The sequence below is a fragment of the Phyllostomus hastatus genome, unplaced genomic scaffold, assembly GCF_019186645.2.
Source record: "Phyllostomus hastatus isolate PE091 unplaced genomic scaffold, TTU_PhHast_1.1 phas_contig_198, whole genome shotgun sequence".
In the NCBI taxonomy this organism is placed as follows: Eukaryota; Metazoa; Chordata; class Mammalia; order Chiroptera; family Phyllostomidae; genus Phyllostomus; species Phyllostomus hastatus.
The window spans coordinates 6,373,957-6,398,511 of record NW_025333715.1 but is presented as its reverse complement, the minus strand read 5'-3'; the positions used below and the strand labels follow the sequence as shown (position 1 = coordinate 6,398,511).

General features: G+C 62.9%; 1 protein-coding gene and 1 long non-coding RNA gene across 2 annotated transcripts; one reads left to right on the top strand and one right to left on the bottom strand.

Moving 5' to 3' along the window:
• Positions 1–313: 313 nt before the first annotated feature.
• PDGFB (platelet derived growth factor subunit B) lies at positions 314–19,739 on the bottom strand. Its single transcript, XM_045835058.1, has 7 exons — positions 18,656–19,739; positions 10,768–10,864; positions 8,499–8,588; positions 7,004–7,209; positions 5,547–5,670; positions 2,246–2,396; positions 314–1,853 (listed from the first exon to the last, which is right to left on the bottom strand). The coding sequence occupies exons 1-6, from the start codon at positions 18,716–18,718 to the stop codon at positions 2,272–2,274; spliced, it is 705 nt and encodes a 234-aa protein (XP_045691014.1). The 5' UTR covers positions 18,719–19,739; the 3' UTR covers positions 314–1,853; positions 2,246–2,271.
• LOC123816210 lies at positions 17,119–22,254 on the top strand. Its single transcript, XR_006785233.1, has 3 exons — positions 17,119–17,202; positions 20,976–21,077; positions 21,490–22,254. It is a non-coding gene; the product is annotated as an uncharacterized LOC123816210 (long non-coding RNA).
• The last annotated feature ends 2,301 nt before the right edge of the window (positions 22,255–24,555 follow it).

Sequence of the window (24,555 nt, the reverse complement as noted above, 5' to 3'; positions counted from 1 at the left end):
TGCTGGCGGGAGGCGCAGCGCGGAGGCCCGGGGTCCGGGTGTCAGGAGCCGCTGCAGGACCCAGACCTGCAGGGTGGGCTGCAGGGCTCTTGGCCACCCCCAGACAGGGGCCTCCCTCCCTCCCTCCGAGCAGCAGCTCCGTGTGTGTGCGCACGCGTGCGTGAGCGTGTGTGTGTGTGTGCACGACTATGCGCCGAGCCTCCCGGAGCGACAGGAACACGCAGCAAGCTGTCAGCGAGTCCTGCCAACGCGAAAGGGTAATCGCCACGCACGGTGCCAACAGACAGACCTCCGGCAGATTCATTTGGTTTGATTTTGTGGTTATTTTTTTTTACAACTTTAAATATGGAATATAAATAAATTTTACATTTAAAAAATAAAAGGAAAGCCCCCAAAAATATAATCACCGACTTTACAAACTGAAGGAAGCAGATTTTGGAGAGGGGGAGGGGGGAAGTGCAGTGGAGGGCAGGAACGTGGTGGGAGCTCAGAGCCCCCCGCCCCAGGGGGCCCGGGGACCTTTGCCCTTTCTCCCCTACTCCCAGCCGGAGCCGCTCTCCTGGGAGGAGCCACCAGAGGCAGAACCCCAAAGGATCTAAGATGGGGGAGTGTGGGGGGGCATGAGGGCTGCCCCCCGCTTGGAGACCCTCTCTTGGTGTTGTCATGCCTGCCCGGAAAGAGACTGCTGGAGCTGAGGACCTGGGGAAGTGGAGGCCAGGGGGGCCGTGTCATCTCCCCCTCCCCACCACGGGGCTCGCGCCTGTCCCACCCTCCGAGCCACGGGCTGGGTCAGGGGCACAGCCAGCCCTCGTCGCAGAGCCTCTGTGTCACATAGGAGAAAGATCCCTTTCCTCAGACAGGCGACCTCCACCTGCCAGTGCTGATGGTGTGAACAGTGCGCGCCCTGCACAAGCTGATCGGGCAGTCTGGGCTGGGCCGGGGTACACCGGGCGGTCCCCTGCGGCCCCGGCCCCTGGTCTCCTGCCCCAGGGAGCAGTCACCGGGCTCATCAGGAGCCTCGATAAGGGGCGCTCCCCTTGGTGGAGCAGACTGAAGGGCCAGGACAGGGGCAAGGAGGAGGGGTGGAGGTAGAGAGGTAACACAGGAGGAAGCAGGGGGAGGGTGGGCGGGAGAAGGCAGTGGGTGCCCAGGTCACCGTCTGCACCCACCTGCAGCGCAAACTTCATCTCTAACGCGTCTGAGAGGGCACCTGGCTGCCCGGCACTCCGGCCAGGCCTGCCCAGAAGAGTCCGCATCTTCAAAGATGCCGTGTGTGTAAAATGAAAGAAAGCCACTGTGAGCGGAGGGGAGGAGGGAGAAGCGACTGGGCCTGGGCGCTGTGGGCGGGGTTTGCTCCATCCAGTCTGTGCCCGGCCCAGCCTCAGCCACAGAAGTCCGAGGCCCTCAGGCCGGTCTGCCTGCTGCGGGCGTTCCCAGGGGACCCGGCTGGGGGCCAGGGGCCGAGCAGGCGCTGCTGCGGAGACGTTGCAGGGCCACAGGCAGGGTTCCTCGAGCCGGTCCGCTGCGCTCGGGGTGCCCTGGGCAGGCGCCGGGGAAGGAGCCCCTTCCCCCATCAGTCTCTCTTGCACTCTTATCCCAGATTCTCGGGGTCGGTGGGGAGAGGAAGGCTTCGATGGAGTCCAGGTTCTTCATTTCCTTCTCAAGCTTCCGGGCAAGACGCTGGAGGCCACTGAGGGGAGACCCGCTTGCAGAGGGGTGATGGACGCGTGGAAAGGTGGGGGAAGCACCATTGGCCGTCCGAATCAGGCATCGAGACAGACGGACGAGGGGAACAATATTATCACTCCAAGGACCCCATGGGGGCGATACAGCAAATACCATATTAAATAACCCTGCAAGCCAAGCAGAGGGACAACGGGGGCTCAGAGACAGCCCAGCAGCTCCCCACCACTCTCTCCTGCACTGCTCGCTAGGGGCAGGGAGCCGGGGGCCACCTGGAGTCGTCCCTGGTTGCCAGCAGCGCTCGGGGCTGGGCAGCCGAGGTTTCACCTGCGCCTTCTCGGAGGGCATGCTGGGACACAGCTGGGCTGGGGTCTGCAAAGCCCCCCACCCACCTGTCCCAAGGAAAAACTCAGTTGATAGCTGGGCAGAGGGGATCAAAGCTTAGCGCCTGCATTTCCTCTGGGAAAATGCCTCTTCCTCAACTCCTTCCACGGCCCCACCCACAGGCCAGAGAGAAGGAAACACAGGGTTCTGGGCCTCAGTTTCCCCGCCCGGCCCTTACCTGCCCACACTCTCCTGCCGACACCCCTAGGCTCCGAGGGTCTCCTTCAGTGCCTTCTTGTTTTGCGTGTGCTTGAACTTCCTGTGCTTCCCCTTGGGGGGCCCTCGGACACGCACCGTGCGGATGGCCACTCGAGTCTGGGGCATCCTGGCTGCTCGGGAAGAAGGAAGGTTTGTCAGCAGGTGGGCAACCACTGTGGGGGATCCATCCCTCTCCACTGAGACCTGCCACAGACCTTCCCAGAGCCTCAGGGGCTGAGGGAAGGGGCCACACCTCCTGGGTTCAAATCCCAACTCCACCGCTCACCAGCTATCTGTGCCTTGGGAATAATTACTGAACCTCCCCATGCCTCAGTTTCCCCATCTGCGACATAGGGTGATAAGACTGCCCACTGCATAGAACTGGTGGGAGGAATAAGTCACAGAATGCCGGCAAACAGATCATTACCCCCACTGGCATGCCCTTTATTTCCCAGCCCCTTGAGCCTGGCCTGAACTTGGACCCGTCAGCCAGTACAGGGGGGTGGAATGGTGCTGTGCCCGTCCCAGACATACGCCTTAAAAAGGCCTGGCAGCTCCCGCCTTTGCACTTTGGGGACCCCTGTGCCCCCACGTGAGGAGGCTGGTCCCCCTGCTGTGGAGGCCACCTGGGGCAGAGAAGCCCTGGATGACAGGGAGAGGCCAGCTGTCTCCCGGTGGCTGACGGCAGCGACCAGAGAGAGACACCAGCAGAACCACACAGCCGAGCCCCATCAGCCCTCGGACCAGGAGGGTGGAAACGGCTACCGGCCCTGCCCCGAAGTTCAGAGTAAGCCGCTCTGATGGGTAAGCTGCTCTCCCTCGCTTGCCTCTTACTTCCTCTGCCTGACCGCTGCTGAGGTTTCCTCCCACCCACCTTTCTGCCCCTCGCAGTCGTGTGGTGGGGAGCCCCTGGGCTTCCGGCCAGAACCAGGCCCCCACCACAGAGCTGGCCCCTCCCCTGCGGTCGGCCTGGCCCCCACCGCTCGGAGAAGCGGCACTGCGGGGCCGGCCAGAGCTCGGCCGCTGGGCCAGACCGCCTGAGTTCGAGTCTCTCGTGTGCTTTGGGGCAAGTCAGCGAACTCTCTGTGCCTTCATGTCCACGTTTTAACCAGCAGCCCTGGCCTCCTACGGTCGGGAGGCAATTCGTGGAAATTGCCAGAAACTCTCAGCTCGCCCTGACCATGCACCTGGCGATGTGCTAAGCCCATTTGCCCTCACAGAGGGTACAAGAATCTACGTTTCACGAATGAAGGAACTGAGGCAGAGGGATTGGGATTCAAACCAGGGACCAGCCTCCAGAGTCCACACTGTCAACCCCTCTGCTGTAAATCACGGGGCCCACGAGCCTCGGTCAAGGTCAGCACTCACACCTCTCTCCCTCCAGGGCACCCAGGCGGACACCCTGGCCGTGAAAGCTTTGTCCACTGAGCTCAAGGACCCCACTTCCTGAAGCCTTTCGACTTCTCCCAGCCCATCCGGCCCTTTGGGGCCAAGGCCTGACCTCCTGACTCGAATACAAGCTCCCATGAGGCAGTCATGCCATCTCTGTGACTTGGGGACTCGGGGACTTTGCACCAGGAAAGCTATTGAAGGGCCTGGGGTTTCCAATCTGGAGACCCAGCCAGCGGCAGGACGCTGGGCTGGCAACACCCGAGCCAGCTCAAGGGTGTCACACAGCTCACGAGGGACAGGCTGGAACAGACCCTGGAGCCCAGAGCCTGACACTGACCGCCACATCACACCGGCCACGCCACTGAGCCTTGACCCAGCCTGTGGACAGCTGCCAGGAGCTCCGTCCCACGGGGCTAAAGCGCTAACGCTAAAACGGCAAGACCTTGCCCACACGGTCACGGGTTCGACACCCGCCCCCCAGAAACTGGGTCAAAAAATCATGTGGAACAAATATGGGTGAAAACAACCCCATTCTGAACATAAAGCAGAACATCTCTCCTGGATAGAAAAGTCACTCTCCGGGCTAACGCTGCACACAGTTTACAACCCATCAATCAGCTTGAAGCTGTCAAATCATTGGCCTTCGCAGAGCACCCAGGCCCCACCCACCTCGGCCCGCCAGGACAGGACGCAGAGGGGGAGGGGCGGCCCTGCCTTCCTTCAGAGGGCTCGTAGTAAGAAATAACAACGGGGTCTGTTCCATTTCCGAACAGGAGCACGTTACTGAACATCAAAACAGTAACTTGGGGGATTTTTTTAAACATTTAATCGCATTCACTTTAATGATGCTCATTTGATCCTGAGGCAAACTTTTGAGGGAGAAAAGGCAGCTGGATATAGTTCGAAGAACACAGAACTGGCCGTTATCCGACCCGGGACGAGCTCTGTGACTTTGGACCAGAACTCCATTTCTCCAGCCTCAGGCACACCCTCTGCAAAATTAAACCAGATCTTTCTCTTTTTTTTTTTTTGGCTCTTTCAGCTCTCTAAGCTGAACTGTGCCCCCGACTTGTAGAATCTGAGGAGGGGAAGGAAACTCTGGTCCCACTGAGCCATCTGATGCTTGAGCCCCGTGTCTCACATCCCTCTGCGCAGCTGCCCAGCCTTTCCCGACACACCCCCAAAGACAGGGAACTCACTCCCTCACAAGGAGAACAACGCCATCCTGGATGTCCGACTAGGACATGGAATTAAAAATCTCTGTCTGGTGGCTTCGCCTGCTCGTCCTAATGCCCCCCTCAGGGCCACAGGAATTAGTTCGTTTTTTCACCCCCAGGACAAGGTGTCCCATATCCGAAGACGCTGTGCATGGGGCCTTCTCCCGCCCAGGCTCTCGCCCCGCCCTCTTTCATGCACTCATTCAACCAAGTGGGGGCCGTGAAGTCTGGGATGGGCTATGCTGCACGGGGTGGTCAGGGCAGACCTCTGGGAGGAGGTGACTTCTGAGCCGAGACCCAAATAAAGAGAATAAGTAGGTTTATGAAGAGCTGAGAGACGTGCGTTTCAGCGAGATTGGCACGAACAAAGGCCCTGGGGCAGAAACGTATCTAAGCCACTGGAAAAGGCCAGGCTGGCAAATACGAAGGGGGCTGGTTGTCAGCAAGGCCAGAAGGCCAACTGGGCACTCTGTCCTCACGGAAGGCCTCACAGGCAGGGGAGGAACCTGGTTGTTCTGGGTGGAAAGCTTCAGGTGACGCTGACCAGCATGGGGCATGCCTGATCCAGCCCTCCCCACCAGCAGCGGCCGTGGGAGAGCGGGGCTGCCGGGCTGAGGGGTCAGAGGCAGACCCTGGCAGACCCATGGTCACCTCGCTGCTCCTGGGACTTACCTGGCTTTCGGGTCACGGGTTGCGCCGCAGCCACCGTCTCACACCTGCACGCCAGATGGTCCTCCAGGGTCACCGTGACCAGCTTATTGATCGGGATCTTTCTCACGATCTCGATCTTCTTCACCTGGAAGACAGGACCCCCCCCGAGTGCCCGTGTAAGACCGTGCGGGAAGGGGCTGCGGGAGCCACCTGCCTGCTCTGCGCACCCCACCATCCCCCGCAGGAATCTTTCCTCGAAAGCCCTCAGCAGGGAGAGCCGAGAGCGGCAGGGCAGACACCGCGGCCCAAACAATAGCAGGACCCTGCCCTCTGCCCTTCTCGTAGCTTTTCCATCAAAACAAGCCCTCCCGACCTGGCCTCCAGCTCGGCCAGGGCCCCCTCGGCACTCCCAGAGAGGGAGAAAGGCATTTCCGGGCTGAGCCGGGGCCCATGGTGTCCTCATTCCTGGAGCGCCAGCCAAGGTCAGGGGCTGTGGCAGGGGTGGGGGGTGGTTGTCTGGAAGGAAGTGGGGGGCGGCTTTATCCAGGAGGGAGGCGGGAAAGGGGAGGTCAGCTGTCAGGTGTCCATCCACAGAGGTGGACGCATTGGGGACAGGTGATAGCAGGACAGTGGGCGGCGTGGCAGAGAGTGACACTTGTGATCTCAGGCACAGGACGCGGGCCTGGGATGCAAGCGGGCGCGAGGAAGGGAGGCGAGGTGAAGCCTACAGAGTGTCTGGGGAGAGGGCCCATGGGCCACGGAGCCCTCGGTGCGTCCACTACCCAGCAGCCCAGCCCAGCCCAGCCCAGCCCAGCCCGAGTCAGTATGTGGGCAAGGCCAGCCCGAGGGGTTCTGCTGAGGCCTCTCTGGCCCTGCGCCGCCCGGCGTGAGACCGGCGGCTCCCCCAGCGTGGACTCGACTCTCAGATTCCCCTTGAGTCAGAGGTACACCCGGTGTTTCCAGAAGAGAGGCAGGGTTCGCACTCTGACTCTGCGTGAGGGCTGCCCCGCTCCTGGCGGTGCCTCTGCGCCCCCCTCATTAAAGACACAGCTTGTCAGAGGGAGAGGAGCCGGTGATGCGGACACACAGGGGAGCCACTGTCTCTGCGAAACAAAGGGAACTGACAGGCCGGGGCAGGGAGGAGCTTCGGGGACCTCTGAGCAGCTGCCCGGAACATTCTGAGTGTTCAGCTGACATGTCTTTCAAGAGACACTGGGGGATTTTATCCCTGCTAAACACGAGGCAGCGCCCTTTACCTAGCACCCTACACCCAGCCCGGCTCGGGGTCTGCCTGTGGCTTTGGTCACGGTAGCCCGGGCGGCCTCAGCACAAATGTCCAGACGGCTCCCCAGAGGGCGTCCTCTCTGGACAGAGCCCAGCAGCCTGCCAGGAATGGCTTCCCATCCGTTTGGAAGCCGGGGCAGCCCTGCCGGCAGCGCTGGGCCGAGGGGCGGGGGCGGGCGGGGCCGCTGGCTCACCTGGACGGGCCGCAGCTGCACCTGGGTGGGGCGGCACTGCACCCGGTTGCTGTTGCAGCAGCCGGAGCAGCGCTGCACCTCGACGCAGGGCGGCCACACCAGGTAGTTGGCGTTGCTGCGGTCGATGAGGTTCCGGGAGATCTTGAACACCTCCGTGCGGGTCTTGCACTCGGCGATCCTGGCCGGCTCGGCCGCCGCCAGGGGATCTGAAGGAAGACAGGACCTCTGTCGGCAGGGGGCAGGCCCGCCCGGAGCCACCAGCGGGCAGGAAAGCATGGCAGGGCGCCTCCGGGCCTGCCCTCCTCCTAAATGACCGGCCAGTCCCCTCTCCCTCCCACGGCAGGGGAGGTTTCCAGTCCGGGCTGTCATCAGCCCATCGGCCGCGGGACCCGGGTGGGCTGCTGGTGTGCTCTAAGCCTCAGTTTCCCCGTGTGCACACGGGGATGACCGACACTCAAGAACCATTGCCAGGATCAAAGAGAGGTCATCCGGAAGGTGCTGGCATGTTGTACACGTCAGAGTCCTTCCACCACCAGCCCTCACTCACGTCACTCCGTGACCTCACGGCCTTATGGGTTTGCCGGACAAGTGGCCCGCACTCATCACCTACGGCCTTGCAACCGCTGTGCTCGGCCGCCTCACACTGTGGCCTGTTCTGACACCATGGCTTCTTTGGGAGCCTCGGTATGCTCATCTGCACAATGGGACAACAATAGCGCCTGCCCGGCACTTGCAGGCCTAAGGGGTCCTGCGCGGGACGCCTGGCCTAGGCACAGCCAATGCCGGGGCTGGTCATCGTCCACCTGCGAGGAACTGCGGCTCCGGGAGCTGAACTAGCTGCCCAAGTTCACGGGCCGAGGAGTGGAACTCAGGTCCCGACTCCTATGGGGAGTGCCCACCCCCACGGCACCTTCGACAGTATTTTGGGTACTGCAGGTGGAGAGAGAGGAGGAGGAGGGGCTTGGGGTGAGCCCTGGCCTTCCCTGGGGAGGCCTCCCCAAGACCTAACGTTCTACACTGTCCTCCGGTTTCTGCGGTAGAGCAGAAAGCAGGGCCCCGGCCACGGCCCTTCGTCGCTGCAGAGACACGCCGCCAGGGGGGCCCCGGGTTCAACTGAGAGGCGCTCCTGGGGTCCCAGCCCTGCCACTCGTTAGCCGTGTGAGCACGCCTGCTTGCTCACCCTCTCCTGGGCTCCATTCTCCCACTCTGTAAAATGGGTCCATAATACCTATTGCTAGGGTTGAAGTAACACAAAACACAGTTAAAAGCACTGTGTTTAGGAAAGGGAGTGTGTTGGGGGTGGGGCGTGATGCCGCAACTCAGTGTAAGGTGTTTGAGGACGCTGTGCTCTCTTAGTTCATCCCGGTCCTAAGTGGTGGGGGCGCCGGGGGGCACATGGAGTCGGCCCTCAGAGCCTGGGGGAGCCGCAGGCCCCAGTCCTCCTTCTCTGGCCCCCACCTTTGTGGGGGGGCCTCACTCTCACCCTCAGTCTTACCTAGGCTCCTTCTCCCTCGGGATAAGCTCTCCGGCTCGCCTCCAGAATGAGACCGGGTCAGATTCAGGTCCAGCTCGGCTCCATCTTCCTCTGCAAGAGTCGGCACAGTCAGAGGCGCTCTGACAACTGCTGGCTGGCCCGACCCCGGGCGGGGGCTCCGAGGGGGCTCTGGGGCGGGCGGGAGGCTGCCTGCCGCCCCTCCCCGGGACCCCACGCCACAGAACAGGCTCCCCTTCTGGCTCCCAGTGAACTCAGGTCCCCAGCTCTGAGGAGACCCCCCTCCCCGGGCAAACCCGGGTGCAGGTGCAGCCCTGACTGTGCCCTCTGAGGGGGCTTCAGCCCCACTCTGGGCTCTCCAGGCACACTTTGGGACAGAACCCATGTCCGCGAAGTTAAAAATAACCCTTCCCCTTTGCTACTGTACTCGAACCCTCCTTGGCCTCCAGGGCAGGGCCAGGACCCAGAGCTCTGAAGGCTGCTTTCCAGTGCCCTCCGCCCAGCGTTCCCACAGGAAGTGCTGAATGGAGAAATTCCCAGAATCCCCGGGGGGACCGCCATGCCCTGGACACAGCCCCTCCGGAGCCCCTGACAATGGCCCAGTTGGGCGGAGAGAAGGAGGGAGGGAGAGGGATGTGGGTGGGGGCTGCGGGCAGGGAGGGGTGCTGGGATCGCAGGCCTCACCCAGGGCCCTTCCAAATCGCGGTCTCTCTCCACCTCCCAGCCTCTCGCTGTGTTTTTCTGTCTTCTCCCCTCTAACCTTCGGCCCTGAGCTGTCCGGTCATTGCTAAGGCCACAGCTCCAGCTCCCCTCTCTGGTCTCAGCGCCATCAGAGCTCATTACAGAGACAAGCGGAGCTGGCTGCTGGGGGCGCGGGCTGGCCAGGAGGACTTTGAGCTTGACGTTGACTGGTGGGCAGATTCTTCCAGCTCTCTGCTGGCTGAGAGCCAGCAAACAAACTGAGGGATGTCGGGGACCGGCTCCAGCACCCCCTCAGCCCCACACAGCAGCTCGGGCTCCCAGTGGCCACCCCCCGCCACCCCGCTGGCCCTGCTCGCCCCTGCAGGCTGCCAGCGGGTCCTGTTCAGAGGGGGACTGCCCTGTAACTGGCGTGTTCCCATCTAGCCTACTGTCCCACGTCACTGCGTCTGTCCGTGCCTCCCGGTCCCTTCCTTTCTCTCTGCCATCTCTGGAATGTCCCCACTGGGGAGGAGATGGGGAAAAGATGTGCATTGTGGAAAGGTTAAGTTGATTAGGAAAAAATAGCCACATGGTTGCCTCGAAACAGGGCTGCTATTGAAAACCTCGTCTCCCTGATCCCGACCCCCACCAGGGCGTGGAGGGGCTGTCCGAGGGTGGGGGCGAAGGCCCTTGGAAAGAAACAGCAGAAAGGCTAAATTTGGAAGTTGCCCCATTGTGTTGGCCAGGGCTGGCCAGTCGGGCATGGGGTGGGGGTGTGGGAGACGTCGGGTGGGGGGCCTGGTGAACAATAGGTGGGCCCAGCTGGGGCCCCCTCCCGCCTACCTCGCCAGCCCCCAGCGCAGGCGGGTTTGAAAGGGCCCGGGAATGCTTTTGAGAGGGAGCCAGGGGCCCAACGGGGAGAGGAAACAAAGGCAGGAAATGCTGTCCCCCGTAGATAGCAGTCTGGGCAAGGATTACAAAGTGACAAAGAGACAAAACCCCAGAGGGAAGGGGAGCTGGGGGTGCAGGGGGGGCGCTGACCAGGGCTCCGGGGATCAGGCCAGAGGTTAGAATAGAATGGAATTTGCTCTGAAGACAGCGTTTATAAACACATCCCCCACCCGGACCGCCAGCCCCGCCATGCGTGTGCCACCGAGCACGTGCCCCTCCGCTGAGTGCGTTCTCGGGCACGGGCAGGGCGGCCGCTGGCCTGGGCCAGGTGTCCCCAGGAGACCTCGTGGCGTGGGCCCTGGGCCAGAGGGGCAGGCATGTGGCTCCTCCGGCACCGCCCCCGGCTGAGTCCACACCTGGATCCTCACTGGGCAGATGCCCCGGGCACCCCCGGGCGCCCCACCCTCCGCACCAAGCCAGAGACGCATGTGAGTGCTTCTCCCGCCACGCCCCACGTCCCAGGTACCAACCCGTCTGCCTACTCAGCCCTGCCCCAGACAGGTGTGGCCGAGCCGTGCCTGGGCTGCCACAGGCCCCGGTTCTCTGGATGTCGAGCAAGAGAGGACGGCCTTTGCCCTGCCCCTCCCGGCTCCCGGGTACTCCGCGGAGGGCCAGCACAGCGGACGAGGATTCAATTTACCTACGGAGTCTCCGTGCAGCAGGCGCTGGAGGTCATCGAAGGAGCGGATGGAGTGGTCACTCAGCATCTCGTAGAGCTCCTCGGGAATGGGGTCCCCCTGCCAGGCAGACAGCATGGGACCGAGTGAGCTGGGGCTCAGGGCTTCCCGGCCGGGCCCCCTCATCCCCATCACAGACACGCCCTCCTACTCGAAGTTCCCACAGGGCCCCTCGGCCAGGGACCGACGGACTGCCAGGCTGGGGGTGGGCAGGCGGCAGAGTCCAGGCCTGACCGCCAGGAGCACAAAGGCCCTGGGGCCAGAACCTGCAGCCGCCTCTGAGACCCGGCGCAGACCACTCGTCCCCACCCCACACAGGACCCCCAGCTTGCTCTGAGTTTGGGTGTGTATGTCCTTCCCCCGCCCTCCACCACACTGCAGGTTCTGGGAGGGCCCCCCATCTTTCTGCTTCCCCTCCACACCTGGCAGCTAACGACAGCCAGCATTGGCCATGGGCGGTCTGATCATCCCCAGTTCACAAGTGGGAAAAGAGAGGCTCAGGCAGGCGACACCGTTTGCCCGAGTCCTGCAGCCGATGCGCCGCAGAACCGGCGCCCTAACCCCAGGCTCCCAGTGGCCGAGCCTGCGCACGCTCCCCGCCTCCCGGGTGCACGCGGGGCCGCATGAATGCTCGCAGAGGTGCATGGTCTTGGGAGGCCACAAGTACTGAGGGTGTTTATTTAATCTCTCACCCAGAGGGCAGAGCAGGGAATCCTCAGATGCGGCCGGGAACCCGAAAGCTCACCCGAAAGCTCACCCGAGCCCCGTGCCCAGCCAAACGCTATTTTTAGAGCCCCCCTGGCCTGTTACCAGAAACACTTGAAACTTAATAAGCACTTTAACAGGCCCCATTCGGAGCCGGGCTTCCTCCAGGGAAACCGCAGGTCCCACAATGACACGAGAGCAACCCAATAGGAAGGACGCGGCCACATCCCCTCTGGTCCAGGGAGACCCCCGGGGGCTGATGCCCGAGGCCGGGACAAAGAGGCGAGGGAGACGAGAGGCTGAGACACGCGATCCGGATACCCTCCTCCTCCGGACAAAGACAGCGTGTGAGACGCTGCCGCACGTCCGAGCTCACACCCCTGTGAACACACACACATGCACGCGCAAACACAGGGTCGTGGAAGGGGCCCCGGGGAGGGCGTCAGCTGACTTGACTGACCGCTACTGTTTGACTTTAGTCAGCAGCGCTGTGCCTCGGTCTCCCCGGGGGAGGAAGGGAGGAGCTCCCGCTCCAGTTGGTTCACCCCAAGGACTCGAGTCTTAGCACAGCCACCTCCCCTCCCCACCCAGCAGGAAAGGGCGGGTGGCTGCACCGCGTGGCCGGCCCTCGAGGCTCTCCCCCAAAGCTCTGGTAGACGCCTGGTGATTGATCAGTTTTTAGCCTCCCCCCAAAGGTCATTTCCTGGACACTTATCACAGTGTCTTCCTCCAGGGGTTCCAGCACGTCCAGCTGTGGCCACCCGAGTTGACCTCGTGGACAAAACCACTTCTAAAACGGATTCCTTAAAACCCCTGAGCTCAGTGTCTTCGTTTGAACGAGGAGCTTATCGTTCTGGCCGGGGTCCAGGGCTGCCGGAAGCTCCGGGGAGGGAAGGTCGGGGTGCAGCAGCCGGTCTGGCTGGAGATCAGGGTCGTCCCTGCAGGGTCCATGACCGCGCAGCCAGGTAGCCAGGGGCTGCGAGCGTGAGACGAGGCGACGCGTTGGCTGGGCTGCCGCTCCCCTTCCTCCCCCATCTCCTCCACGCGGGACCTCCTCCGGCCCCAGGAGAGGGGCCACCCTTTGGGTGGTCTCCAACTGTGGACACAGGACTCAGCCCCAGAATGGAAGGCAGGTGGCCGGTCGCCAGTTAAGACCGAGGTAGGCCACTACCTGGAGGGTTCCCTCGGCCCCAGAGTCGGTGGTCCAGAGAGCTGGACCCACTCTCTCCTGCTACCAACCACCAGCGACCTCAGGCTGGCCACTGCGCCTTTCTGTATGTGGCTCTCACCTGCGAATCCAGGGAGCTGGAGACCTTTGATTTGAGTCTATTTCTGCCCAGGGATGTCAGGAGAGGCAGCAGCAGAGAGCCAAGGGGGAGGTGCCCAGCCAGATCACCCGGGCTGTGTGTGGAGTAATGAGTCAATTAACTGCCCAGGAGAGCTGGCTGCAGCTGCCAGCCGTGGCAGGGAAGGCAGACCCCCAGTCAGGCTCAGCGGATGCCCCAGGCCTGGCCTACGATGTGAAAGAGGTGACATCTTCTGGAAACGAACCCAGAATGCTTCCCAGGCTGCCTGCGGAAGAGCCCAGGACAGACACTGGGGAAAAGCACACGGTAGGTGCTCAGTAAATGCCAGGAAAATGCATGAAGGACTCTCCCCTTGCTTCGCCCTGGGATTCGCTCCTGGATGATTCTGGATACACCTGGGATAGTCTCGCCCTCCCCTCACGCAAACTGCCTCCTATGCAGTCCACATCAGTCTAAGCAGAGGTCGTTCCTGCACACGCTTCTGTCAATCGGGCCGCCAGGTGCCCAGAACTCAAGGAGCGCGCCCGCATTTGACACACTCCGCAGTGTTTACTAAGTGCTGACTGTAAGCCAGGCACTGAGCTAAAGTCATTCCTAACTACCCACCCTTTAAGAGGCTGGTGCTATTTTTATCCCCGCCTTCCAGATGAGGAAGCCGAGGCTTAGAAAAAGGACGTGAATGGCTGCAGGTCAACAAGACTAGTAGTGAGCAGCCGCGCCGGGCCCCTCCCTCTTGCAGCCACCACGGGCCTCCTGGGCACTCTCTCCAGTTCAGGCCTCTTTTCTCCCTGTAGAGGTCACAGAGCAGAGGTCCCCCGCCGGGGGCGAGTGGCCCCCAGGGGACATTGGCTGTGTCTGGAAGCATTTTGGGTTGTCACAACAACAGGGGTGCTACTGGCACCTTGTGGGCAGGGACTGGCCTGTTAACCACCCTGCTATGCCCAGGACAGCCTTCCACGGCAAAGAACTGTCTCACCCAAAGTGTCAACAGTGCCGGGGCTGGGAACCCGCAGCAGCAGATGAAAGAGCACAGGCTGCGGCTGCCAAGGACAGCTCGACTGTTGGAATATGTCTTGACAACCTCAAATCCCAGCTTCTCTATCTTTTAAGCGGGGCTAACAACACCTCGCCAGGGTTACTGGGAGGCCTATTGCACCCGGCAGCGCAGCCAGCAAATAATGGGCGTGCAATGAGCTGTCGACGTGGTCACTCCTCCGCCGTGGCTCCTCTGAGGGCGGCAGCGAGCTGCATGCACCCCTGGGGCCAGCAGCTCCGGACATTTCTGAGAATGACAGTGGGTGGGTGGGCGGAGAGCTGCCTACCCACGGGACAGTGTGTGGCTTTGCCCTGTCCTCCGTGCTGGGCCACAGGAAGTGGCACCTAGCCCCACCGCGGCGGTGCCTGGGGCCGTGTGGGCTGCTGGGCCCCTTCCAGGGCTGGGGAGTAGGTGAAGAGTGAGGAAATCCAGCCTGTGGTCAGCTCCAGGGTGCAATGCCCTGAGAGTGCACCTGCTTGGGGTCAGAAGCTTCGGGTCAGAGGCTCTTCTTCATGTGGAAGGGTGAGCGCAGAGTGAGGGTTTTCCTGGACACGGGTTCTAGAAGCCTCCTTAGGTGGGCAGCTCCCCCTCGGAGCCGGAAAAGGAGGCTGGGCACCCCAGGGACACTGCCCCAGATCTCAGGCCCGGGGTTCTGGCAGGGTGAGGGCGTGGCAAGAAGGCAGCTGGGGCACAGCCAGCCACGGGAGCCAAGGCAAACAGCCTCCTCCCCACCCCACCCCCAGCGCCAGCTGCAGAAGGTAGGAAGGGCACCAGCTAGAGCAAGGCTGGGTGAATTACCTGCTCCCCACTGGGATGGCAGATCAAAGGGCCTGGACCCACCCTCCACCTGGGCCCCAGCACACACACAGGTACGCTCTCCCCGGCCCTCCCGCCCTCCAGCTGAGGGAGACGACGCGGGGCTCAGGGCTCAGCCCGAGCAGCCAGGGGCGTTGGCTGTGGCTGGCAGAGGGAGAAGCCTACCGGGCCTCCTCTGAGCGCCCGCCCGCCCGCCCGCCTGCCTGCGAATCTCAGGCCTAATTTAGATTCAATGCCAAAGCCAAGGCCTTTGAAGAAGCCTCCTCTGGGCAGACCACAGAAGCCATTTAGAACCAGCCTTCCCACCTACCATTTCCCTTCCTTATTGCTCCTGGGACCACCCCCGTCCACGGCCCCACCCCTCCTTAATGTGAGCCCAGCCTCCCACGGGGCTCCCCACCCCTCCCTGCAGCAGAAAAACTGCTGGGGCGGGAAGAGAGGGACCAGTGCAGCCACCGAATCCTGGCAGCCGGGGCGATCACTGCCCCCCACCGCACCTCTGCCCCAGCTGTCAGCCCGGGGCAGGGCCCTGGACTCTGCATTTTCCAGAGGCCCAGTAACCCCTCTGTTGCTCTAGGGGAGCTATGAGCTAATCCAATGCCCTTCTATTTTTAGGCGGCGGAAACTGAGGCCCAGTTCAAGAGACACAGAACCCTTGCCATCTGATTGTCCTTCTGTTTCTCCCCTCCGTGCTGCCAGTCCGAGCCCCAAGCCGTGGAAAAGAAAGGCGAGCTTGTCTCTCAAGATGAGGCAGGGGGAGCTCGAATGAGGGTGCCCAGTGGCAGGGGCAGTGGCCTTGCTGGGCTGCCCTGGGGGAAGGGCTACAGGAGGTAGCGTTTGTGAGGCGCTCAGCAAGCACTGGGCACGTATCTGGTCCTCCCCGACCTGCGGGATGCACTGACCTTTCCACAAATATTCACAGGTCAGTCACACCCCTCCCCTGTAGGCCAGGCGCCCCTCTCAGCGTGGGGGGTGGCGGTCACTAAGACAGAAGCTCCCCGGTGGAGCTCACCCTCCAGGGAGGGAAGAGCAGGTGATAAACAACTGAATAAACCAGAAAACGCAAAGAGCTGCCCACCTCAGTGCGGGCGAGGGGAGACTTCGAGAGGGGTTTCTGGGGCACACGGTGAACACCTCTTCCCCACTCCTGCTGACACTCTTTCTCCCTCTCTCTCTCTCACACACACACACTCAAGCACAATCTTTCTAGGTCTTGCACCAGAGCCTCCAAATTTTGTTTGGTCCTAAACTTGCAGACACTTCTATCTAGGACTGGGGGATTCCAGCAAGCTGGTCCGCCACCCGCTAAGGCATCAGCAAACCCGGTGGAAGCTGGGTCGTGAAGGGCAGTGGGGCCCCTTCGCTCGTTCCCCGCAGAAGGAAGGGTGCGGAGGCCAGAGGCATCACATGACAGTGGGAGTGACCCTCCCCAGCAGCCAGCACCGCCGACCCCCTGCCAGGACCTGCCTCGGGCTTCCCGGGCCTCCTTCCCAGCCGCTGAGGCCTCCACCTGCGGCGCAGTCCAGGCGTGCTTGGGGCATGGCCAGATTCGAGGCCACCTGCACCAGCAAGCCCTGCCGGAGTCCCCCTTCCTGGACTGGCCCCCGGGCCCATGGGTTTGCCCTTTAGGTGTCTTCTCCCAGAGCCGCCTTGAGGCTTGCTCAGGCTCAGCAGGAAAGTGCTCTGTAAACTGCAAAGCACCACCCAACTGTGGGCTCCTAAGAGCCATGTGTTCAGGGGTGTTGTGACTGAAGAGAGGAGAGAGGCACTGGCTTCTGTGCCGTAGCACACCCCCCTGCCCCGCCCCCTACACATGCACCGCACGGTGGAGTTGTGGGAAAGCAGGGGAGGTGCTGGATGAGGGCTGGGAACGGTAAGGGCAGGCCTGGGAAAGCCTTAGCCAGCTGTCACCCAGCTGGGTAAGCCAAGGGGACAGAACAGTGCCGGCAGGGGGAGGGGGGCGGGGGAACTCCCTCAGCGGCTCAGGGTCCTCTAGTCCCCGAGCTTCACCTGGAGGGAGGAACGCTCTGGACGTGACAGTAGCCCCCAAACACATCAGTACCATGTGCAGCCACACGGGATGAGCTGGAAAAGAGCAATCACAGAAGAGTGATGCTTGAAGGGCATGGGGATGACCTTACCAGGCCCCCCCCCCAAAAAAAACCCGTGGGTGCTGTGGAGCAAGGGCTGATGGAAGGGTCCCTGTTTCCCCTCCCTCACAGCACCCAGGAAGGCAATGGAGTGGCTACAGAGGTGAGGAGGTTCCAGGGCCCACCATGGGCCCACCTGTGGCCGAGGGTGGGTGCTGGCGCTGGGCGTGCGTGCGTAGGTGGGCGCGTACGTGTGCTGAGGCCGCGTGTGCCTGGGCCTTGCGTGCGTGTGTGTGTGCGCGGTGCGCGCGCGTGTGCCCCGCGTGTGCACGGGCGTGGCAGCGGCGGGCGCGCGACCCGGCCGCAGTAGTGCGTGCCCGTCGCTCTGCGCGCCCGCCCGCCGGAGCGCAGCATCGCCTCCGGCCAAGAGTGTGCATGCGTGGGGTGAGTGAGCGAGTCGGGGGGCCGGACGGGGTGGGCTGCGGAGAGCAGCGGCGGGGACGCCGCGGTTCCCAGGACGTCCTGGCACCGGGCCCAACCCCCAGGCCCCGCGGCGAGGCGGCAGCTGGGGCCGGCCGGTGCCCCCTCCTCAACAGCTGGCCGCGGCCCAGGGGGCTGCGGGAGGAGAGGAAGGGGCGTCGGGAGGGGCCTGCAAGCGGCCTGGCCGAGCCCCGCGTCCTCCCTCCCGGGTGCGGGCGGCGGGGACGGCCGCGGAAGGGCGGGGCCCCAGGGCGGGCGGCCGGCGGCCCTCAAGGATCCCGGAGAACAAAAGGAGACGGCGACAGCTCCTCCGTGGTCAAAACAACCTGCGCTGGCGGCGGCCCAAGGCCCGGCCGCAGCCTCGGAGCCCTTCGCTTTAACCCTTTCGCTGCCGCCGCTGCCTCCTTCCTGCCTCGTTGGAGGTCGGGAGGGGAGGTGCGGGCTCCCGGCCGCGGCCGAGCAGAAGCGGGAGCGGACCTAGGTGCGCCGCGCTCCCGGCAGCCCTGCTCTCGCCTCCACCTCGCGCCTCCTCCCTGCCCCGCCCCCTTTCCCACCTGGATTCCGGGTACACTTGCCAACTCACTGCTACTTGAGGCTGGGGGCGGGGGGTGCGGATCAGACGCGATAGCTCTGGCAGACGTTTTTGTACCCCACCTCCCCTACAGCTAGGCTTTTTCCAGGCACCCTGCAAGCGGGGGAGAGAGGCGCTTCCTCTTGCAGGGCTCGGGCGTAGGCATGGCGGGGCTTCAGGCGCACACCGTCCTGGGGCTGGATTTCCTCAGAGCCCCCACGCCTCCCTCACCCCAAGTGCCCAAAACCTGTCCGAAACCCCCACCTCCCTTCCGCTGCGCCCGAGACACAAGCTGCTCCGGGACCGCGCTCTGGGGCTGGGCATGCCCTGCACGGCCCGAGGGTGCCCACTGTGACCGGGAGTGGGAGCCAGGGTGGGACCAAAACCTTGCCGAAGGTTGGCGTGGCTGCTACCAGTGCGCAAGCTCTCTCCGCCCGTGCAAGCCGGGTCCCAGACAGAACCTAAGCCGGAACAGAAGTGGGCTCGGGAGGACGCACTGCCTTCTGCACCCGCGGCACCACCCCACCCCCTCTCCACTCGCAGGGGAAGGGGCACATTCGGTCCCCGAGGGGTGGGGGGCAGGACCGCACACGTCTTCCCGGACGCTTAAAGGCGGAGAAATCTGGGATCGCTCCTGGGAAGGAAAGCCACCACTGCACCCTCCCCTTAGAGCCCGGCACCTCCCGCACCTCGCGTGTCAGCCCTCGGAGGTCACCCAGCGCCCAGCGCCAGCCCCACGGGCTGCGAGGGTCCAAAGTTCACTGTGGGGAGGAGAGAGGCGACCAAGGGGTAGCAGTGGGGGGGTAATGAATGAAGCGAACCAGCCCCACCGCCCTCGCAACTCACCTCAGCGCTGACCAGACGCAGGTAGCAGCAGAGAGACAGGAAGAGCGCCCAGCAGCGATTCATGCCGACTCCGGGCCCGGCCCCACAGGGCCCCAGACGCGTGGACCGAGCGCGCCGCCCCCTCGGCCAGGGTGGAGGGCGGGGGCTGGGGAGGAAGGTGGGCTCGGCCGGGGTCTGCGGCGATCAGGCGCTCTGGCCGCTGCAGCCGCTGTAGCGGCTCACCCGCATGGCCCCCGGGCGCCCCCGCCCTTAGCCCCGACTCCGTCGTCGCTGGGGGACTGGGAAGAGCCTGGGCGCGGGGCAAGGGTCCGAGGCCGCTACCTGGGCGGATCCCGAGCCCGAGCGAGCATCCACAGCCGGGGGCTGCGTCGCGAGCCAGCCGAGGTGTCCAGCCGTGTGGGGGCGCCCAGGGGACTCCAACCTCCGAGAGGAAAAAGAACGCGGCAGTCGATGGTTGCCTTCTCTCGCCAGCTAAAGGCGTTCTCCGCTGCCCGCCGGCTTAGCTTTTTTGCAACATTTTCTGGGAAGGCCCTTGAAGTCAGAAAGCGCAGAGCTGGGCGCCTCAAAACCAAAGTCACCCCCCAGAAACTTTTTCCAAAGTTGGCTTTGCAGCGGCGGCCCGAATACCCAAGCCGCGAGAGGTGCAAACTCCCGCCCGGGCCGGGTGGGGTGGGGGGGGCCGGAGCGTGTGCGCCCTGGAGCGGAGTCCCGGCGGCGGCGGCGGGCACGGCTGCTCCGCGTGCTGCGCGCCCGCTGCTCTCTGGAACCGGACGCAGCAGACAGGTGGACGTGGCGCAAGTCCGTCGGTCAGTCCGCCCGCCTGCTTCCCCCTCGGGGAGTCTTCTGCCGGCTGCGAGCTGCGGCTGCTCTGGCTTTCTCCTTGCAGCGAGGCTGGAGGGTGGGCTTTTCCCCCCGCGTTTTGCGCGTGTGTGTATGTGTGCGTGTGTGCAAGATATCTCTATGGGGAATGAAAGGCGGGCGCTGGCGGCCGAAGGAGAGCCCTCAGGGAGGCCGCGGGGGTTGGCTGCAGGCTCGAGGGGAGGCAGGCGGGCTGCTCCCCGTGGCAGGAGGAGAAGTTGCCACCCTTTCAGCTGTTCTGGCCTTTATAAAGAAGGGAGAGTGCGAGAGGTGGGTGGAGACAGCCTTTCCTCTTCTGGCTGAGAGTCAGCACCAGGAGGGAAGGGAGGGGGGGGGGCAGGAGCTCAGGAGGGCCTGAGGCAAGGATGAGGAGCTTGGTGGTCTCCAAGAGCCCCACAGCCCCTCTGCCCGGGAATTTGACCCCTGGAAAGAGAGCTAGGGGTGAGCAACCCCTGAGCCTCTCAAGGCAGTGACCACAGCCTGGTTTCATGTGGTTGGGGAGCGTCTCCAGGACCATGGCCAGGAGTCTGAGCCGCTCCTGCAGGGCCTGGCATTTGCACCCTGGCACAGGCGTGGGGGAGAAAGACTCCGGCTTTGCAGTTCGGTTCAGATCCTGTCCTGGCGCTGAGGAGCTGGGTCACCTTGGGCAAGTCATTTCCTCTCTGTACTCCTCCATTTAGTCTCAGAGTAAGGTAGGGCTACTGTGAGGACTTAATGCCAGAAAGGGCAGAAAGCACCCAGCTCCAAGCCAGCCTCAAGGGGACCACACCAACCCCGCAGCCAGTACCATGCAGCTGAAGGCTGGGTTCGTGTCTCCTCCTCCTAGCTGGCTGCCTGGCACAGCACGGGCGCCGCCGGCGTTGGCTGAATCTGAATTTGTTGAACTGCAAAGTCACACAACTCCCCCAATCCTGCAGCATCCTAGTCACCCTGGTGTTTACTACCTCCCTCAGCCCCCAGTTTGGAGGCCTGGGCCCCCTGCCCACACCAGCACTCACACAGTTAACACCTTCCGCCCCCAGCTCCGGGAGCTGCTATGTCCCTGCCTTCAGCAGTCACACGGTCACAGTCACAGAGTCACACGCACACCCGCTGCGCCCAGCACCCAGCCCACTGCATCACTCCACTCCTGGCTTCAGGATACTGTCTCTGGTCCCCTTGCGGTGCCTCTCATCTGCCCTCTGTGCCCCAACATCCCTGGGGGGAGGGGGCAGCCTGCTCCTCACACGCACGCACACCCACGGTCACTGAGACAAGCACACCGACACCCTCATCCGTCATCCCCTGGGACCCGCGCGGGGTCAGCCACTCAAAGGAGGGCTTCCCGGGATGGCCTGTGTACAGATGGCCGGCAAAGAGTGTTCTAGAGGCTCGGACAGGATGAGTCACGTGGGACACAGAGCAGGATGCCTGGCGCATGGAGTGCGTCGTCCCTTCAGCTCAGCTCCCGCCTGTTTCCCAGTGGCCAAGGACCGCGCCGGGCACTGGGGAGGCGGCGGAATGCTAATGCAGGCTGCAGCCCAGGAGGAGCCCCCAGCTGGAGGACAGACAGGTGCATGAATAGGTAAACCAGAAGGCGGGGTGACAAGGGAGATGGGGTGGGAGACTGGGTGGGAAGATAACCCCAAAACATGAGCTTTGACATTTAAAGACTTAGAGATTAAAACTGTCCCACTGGGGCAGCTAGGTGATCTTGACCTTGACCTTCTATATTCTTATCTGTAAATGGGATGATAATAGCTACCATGTTGATTGAGGTGATCTTGTGGTAGGTATCATTCCTACTCGGTGTGCAGCCTCTCAGTGCTCCTTTAAGATACGTTACTCTTGCAGATGGAGAAATTGAAGCACAGAGAGGTTAAGCAACTTGTTCAGGGTCACACAGCCAGTAAGTAGTAGAGCCAGGACTTGAACCCAAGCAGTCCAGCTGTAGAGCCCACACACTTAAACCACCATGATGTGCTTTCTCCCGGCAGGTGATGATGGTGACAGTGATGACACTTTCACACAGGGCTTGTGTGAACACTGCACACACTAATATAAGTAAAATCACATTGCCGACTGAGTGCATTGCCAACTGAGTGTGTTGCCGGCTGAAAAGGGCTGTACCAATATGAGCTCTCATGTGCGTACAAAGCGCTGTAAGAACACGAAGGAGGGAGCACACAGCTCAGCCTGGGGAGAGCTGCAAAGAGGGGAAGGCTACTGGGTGGGCTCAGCATCAGTGAGAACCTACTGTGCGCGGGCCCTGCGTGATGCACGAGGGAATGGAATGAGGAAGGGTCCTGGCACCCGGGACCTCCCCAGCCCCTGAGACAGACGTAAATCCCTGCAGCCCAGATGTCTCTGTGCCCTGGTTAGAAGTGGCAGGACGGGAAGCACAGAGGTGGCAGGGACCACGTGGCAGGCATGGGGCCTGAAGGTCATGCCCAGATGAACCCTTTCCTGTGCCCTCTCCTTGCAGACACCACGTCGATGTGTAGGCCTTTCCACACGCATTTCTCTAAAGGACGGTTCCTCTCGCCCTCCTGTCGTGCTCAGCTCAGCTTGCGCCTCCTCCAGGAAGCCCCCCCCCCCCGCCTGGCTGACTGCTTGCTCTGGGTTCGTGTGGCATGTGCCTCATGGTATTGTCATTGCCCATCGACAGGTCTAGCACTAGACTGAGCTCCGGGGAAGCCAGGGCCTGGTTCAAGCCCCCGCCACACGGGAGCTGCCCGACAGATGTCTGCCAAAGGAATGAATAAAAAGGAGTAAAATCTCGCCTGTTTCTCTTTCTGAGTCCTGGCCTGTCGGTGCAGAGGTGTCGGACCCTGCCTGGGGGGTGGACAGAGGTGAGGAGGGGCTGGAGCCTCTGAACTCAGAGGCAAAGGGCACAGCCCTCATAGGCCTGGGGAGGCCCCAGCTGATCTCTGGCATTGGGGCCACCGAGGAATCAGGCTTCCCAGTAGGGCTGGGAGTGGGTTTATGTGGGGTGGGGGCCCCACCCCCATAACTGTCACCCACCAACCCCCTGACAGGTCCGAACCAGGCAGCCACAGCCCTCAGCCAAGTGCTGGGGTGGTGGCCGCCCGAGGCCGGGGCATTGCATATGGGGTCTTCAGAGCAAACTGTGCACACCTTTGTCCCTTAAAGTTACCCCACCCTCCACCAGGACTAGGGCCCAGGCTGAGGAAGGAACCGGCTTCAAACCCAGGGGCAGACTTAAGTCCAGAGGGTGGGGATGCTGTGTACCAGGCACCCCATTCCATCAGGGGACCCTGGCAGCACCCGTGCCGGGAAAGTGTGTCTTACCTGGATTGGTGGAGAAGGACATGGGGACCCAAACTGGGGGCAGTCCAAGGCCTCGCCCAGAAGGGCCTGAGACCCAGCCCTCTGCGACGGCAAAGTGCACGTGCTGTGCGCCGCGCCGTGGAGCTGCGGTGCGCCCCCCAGGCCCCTGGCCGCCTCGTCCCCGCCTCCCCGTCCGCACAGCTATGCCCTGTCTCACCCTCGGAGTCACCTGCGAGGGAGGCACTATGTTGTGCGTGCTCATTTCACAGATGGGGAAACTGAAGCTCAGAGAGGGCAGCCTGGGTTCAAAGCCCCGCTCCACCGTTTGCACGCTCGTGGCCTGGGGCCAGTCCCTTCAGCTTCCTGGCCTCCGCGTGCTCATGGTCCGGTGTGGGCCGCCATGGTGATCACCACACGGAGTCACACGTGTGACTGCGTCCCGGATGCTGAGAGCAGGGATGAACAGTCCACGCATGCTGGGTGTCGGGGTTATCATGATCCTCACTCCAAGATACACGCATGTTGTGTGTGTGCACATGCGCGCACGCACACACACACACACACACACACACACACACACAGAGTGAGCTCCAGAGACAGCTGTAGGAGAGGAGGCTGAGGCTGGAAAAGCCAGGGCACATCGCCTGGGGTACGGCGTGTCCTCTGGCCACGGCGGCCATGGGTGGCCGGCAGACAGACAGACAGACAGACAGACTGCCCCAGCCTGGGAGAACCACCTCAAGGCCTCTGCGGCCTTGGCCTTGTGTCCTGTACACAAAGGCAAGGGAAGCTCGGTGTTTGTTTTCCTGGGCCAAGCGGCACATTTTTAGCTCCTCAGTCTCCAGACAAGGAAGAGGATGTTTGGACGGGGCGGCTCTGATCTACCTGGCCTGGAAGCCGGCTGGACATGGAGCGAAGCCCCCCAGGGTGAGGGGAGCTGGGCCGCTCCAGGCTGGGTGATGACCCCGCCGGGATCTCGTGATGGGCGAGTCCAAGCTCATTCTCACTGCACCCTCTGCGGCTCACCTGCCGCAGGGGACATCCGAGGTTCAGAGGTGCTTGAGTCTGCCCCTCGGGCACTGCAATAACGGTGACGCCCTCTTCCACAGCGTTCGCCGGTGCCGGGTGCCTTGCCTGAACGGACCGCCATGAGGGAAGGACAGCGATTATTCCCCTTTTATCAGCAACGGACCGAAACAGGCTGAGTCCTTGCCCTTTTCCCAGAGGGCTGGCGCTCCCCTGGTGTTCAGACCCGAGGACGGGGCCCCGAGGCTCACAGAGGGACACCAGTGCATCCAGCACCACCCAGCAAGGAAGTGGCAGTGCCAGGATTTGAACCCTGGGCTGTGGTGACGAAGCCCACACCCTCGCCATCTCCCTGTCACGTGATTCCTCCCCACGTGGCCTGGGTCCGAGCAGGAGGCAGTGGGCCCCACAACCCACCCACCACCCCAGGGCGAGAACCCATGCGCAACCCCCCAGGCGGGAAGCTGGGTCGGGGGCCCGAGTTAGCCAGCCCAGGGGGTCCTTGCCGCCATGTTCTGAGGATTTGGCTGGCGACTCTGGAAGGGACGGGGCAGGAGGGAGAGAGGGGCAGATGGGCAGTAGCAGCCCCTCTGTGGGGAGGGTATGGGTAGGCCCCCGCCAGAGTTCCAGAGGAAGTGTTTGTAACTGCAGGGAATGTGACGGGCCTGGCGAAGGCATGGGACGCCAGCCGCAGTGTGAGTGTGACCGATCTTTCATCCCCATTCCTAAGAGCAAGTGTGTGCGTG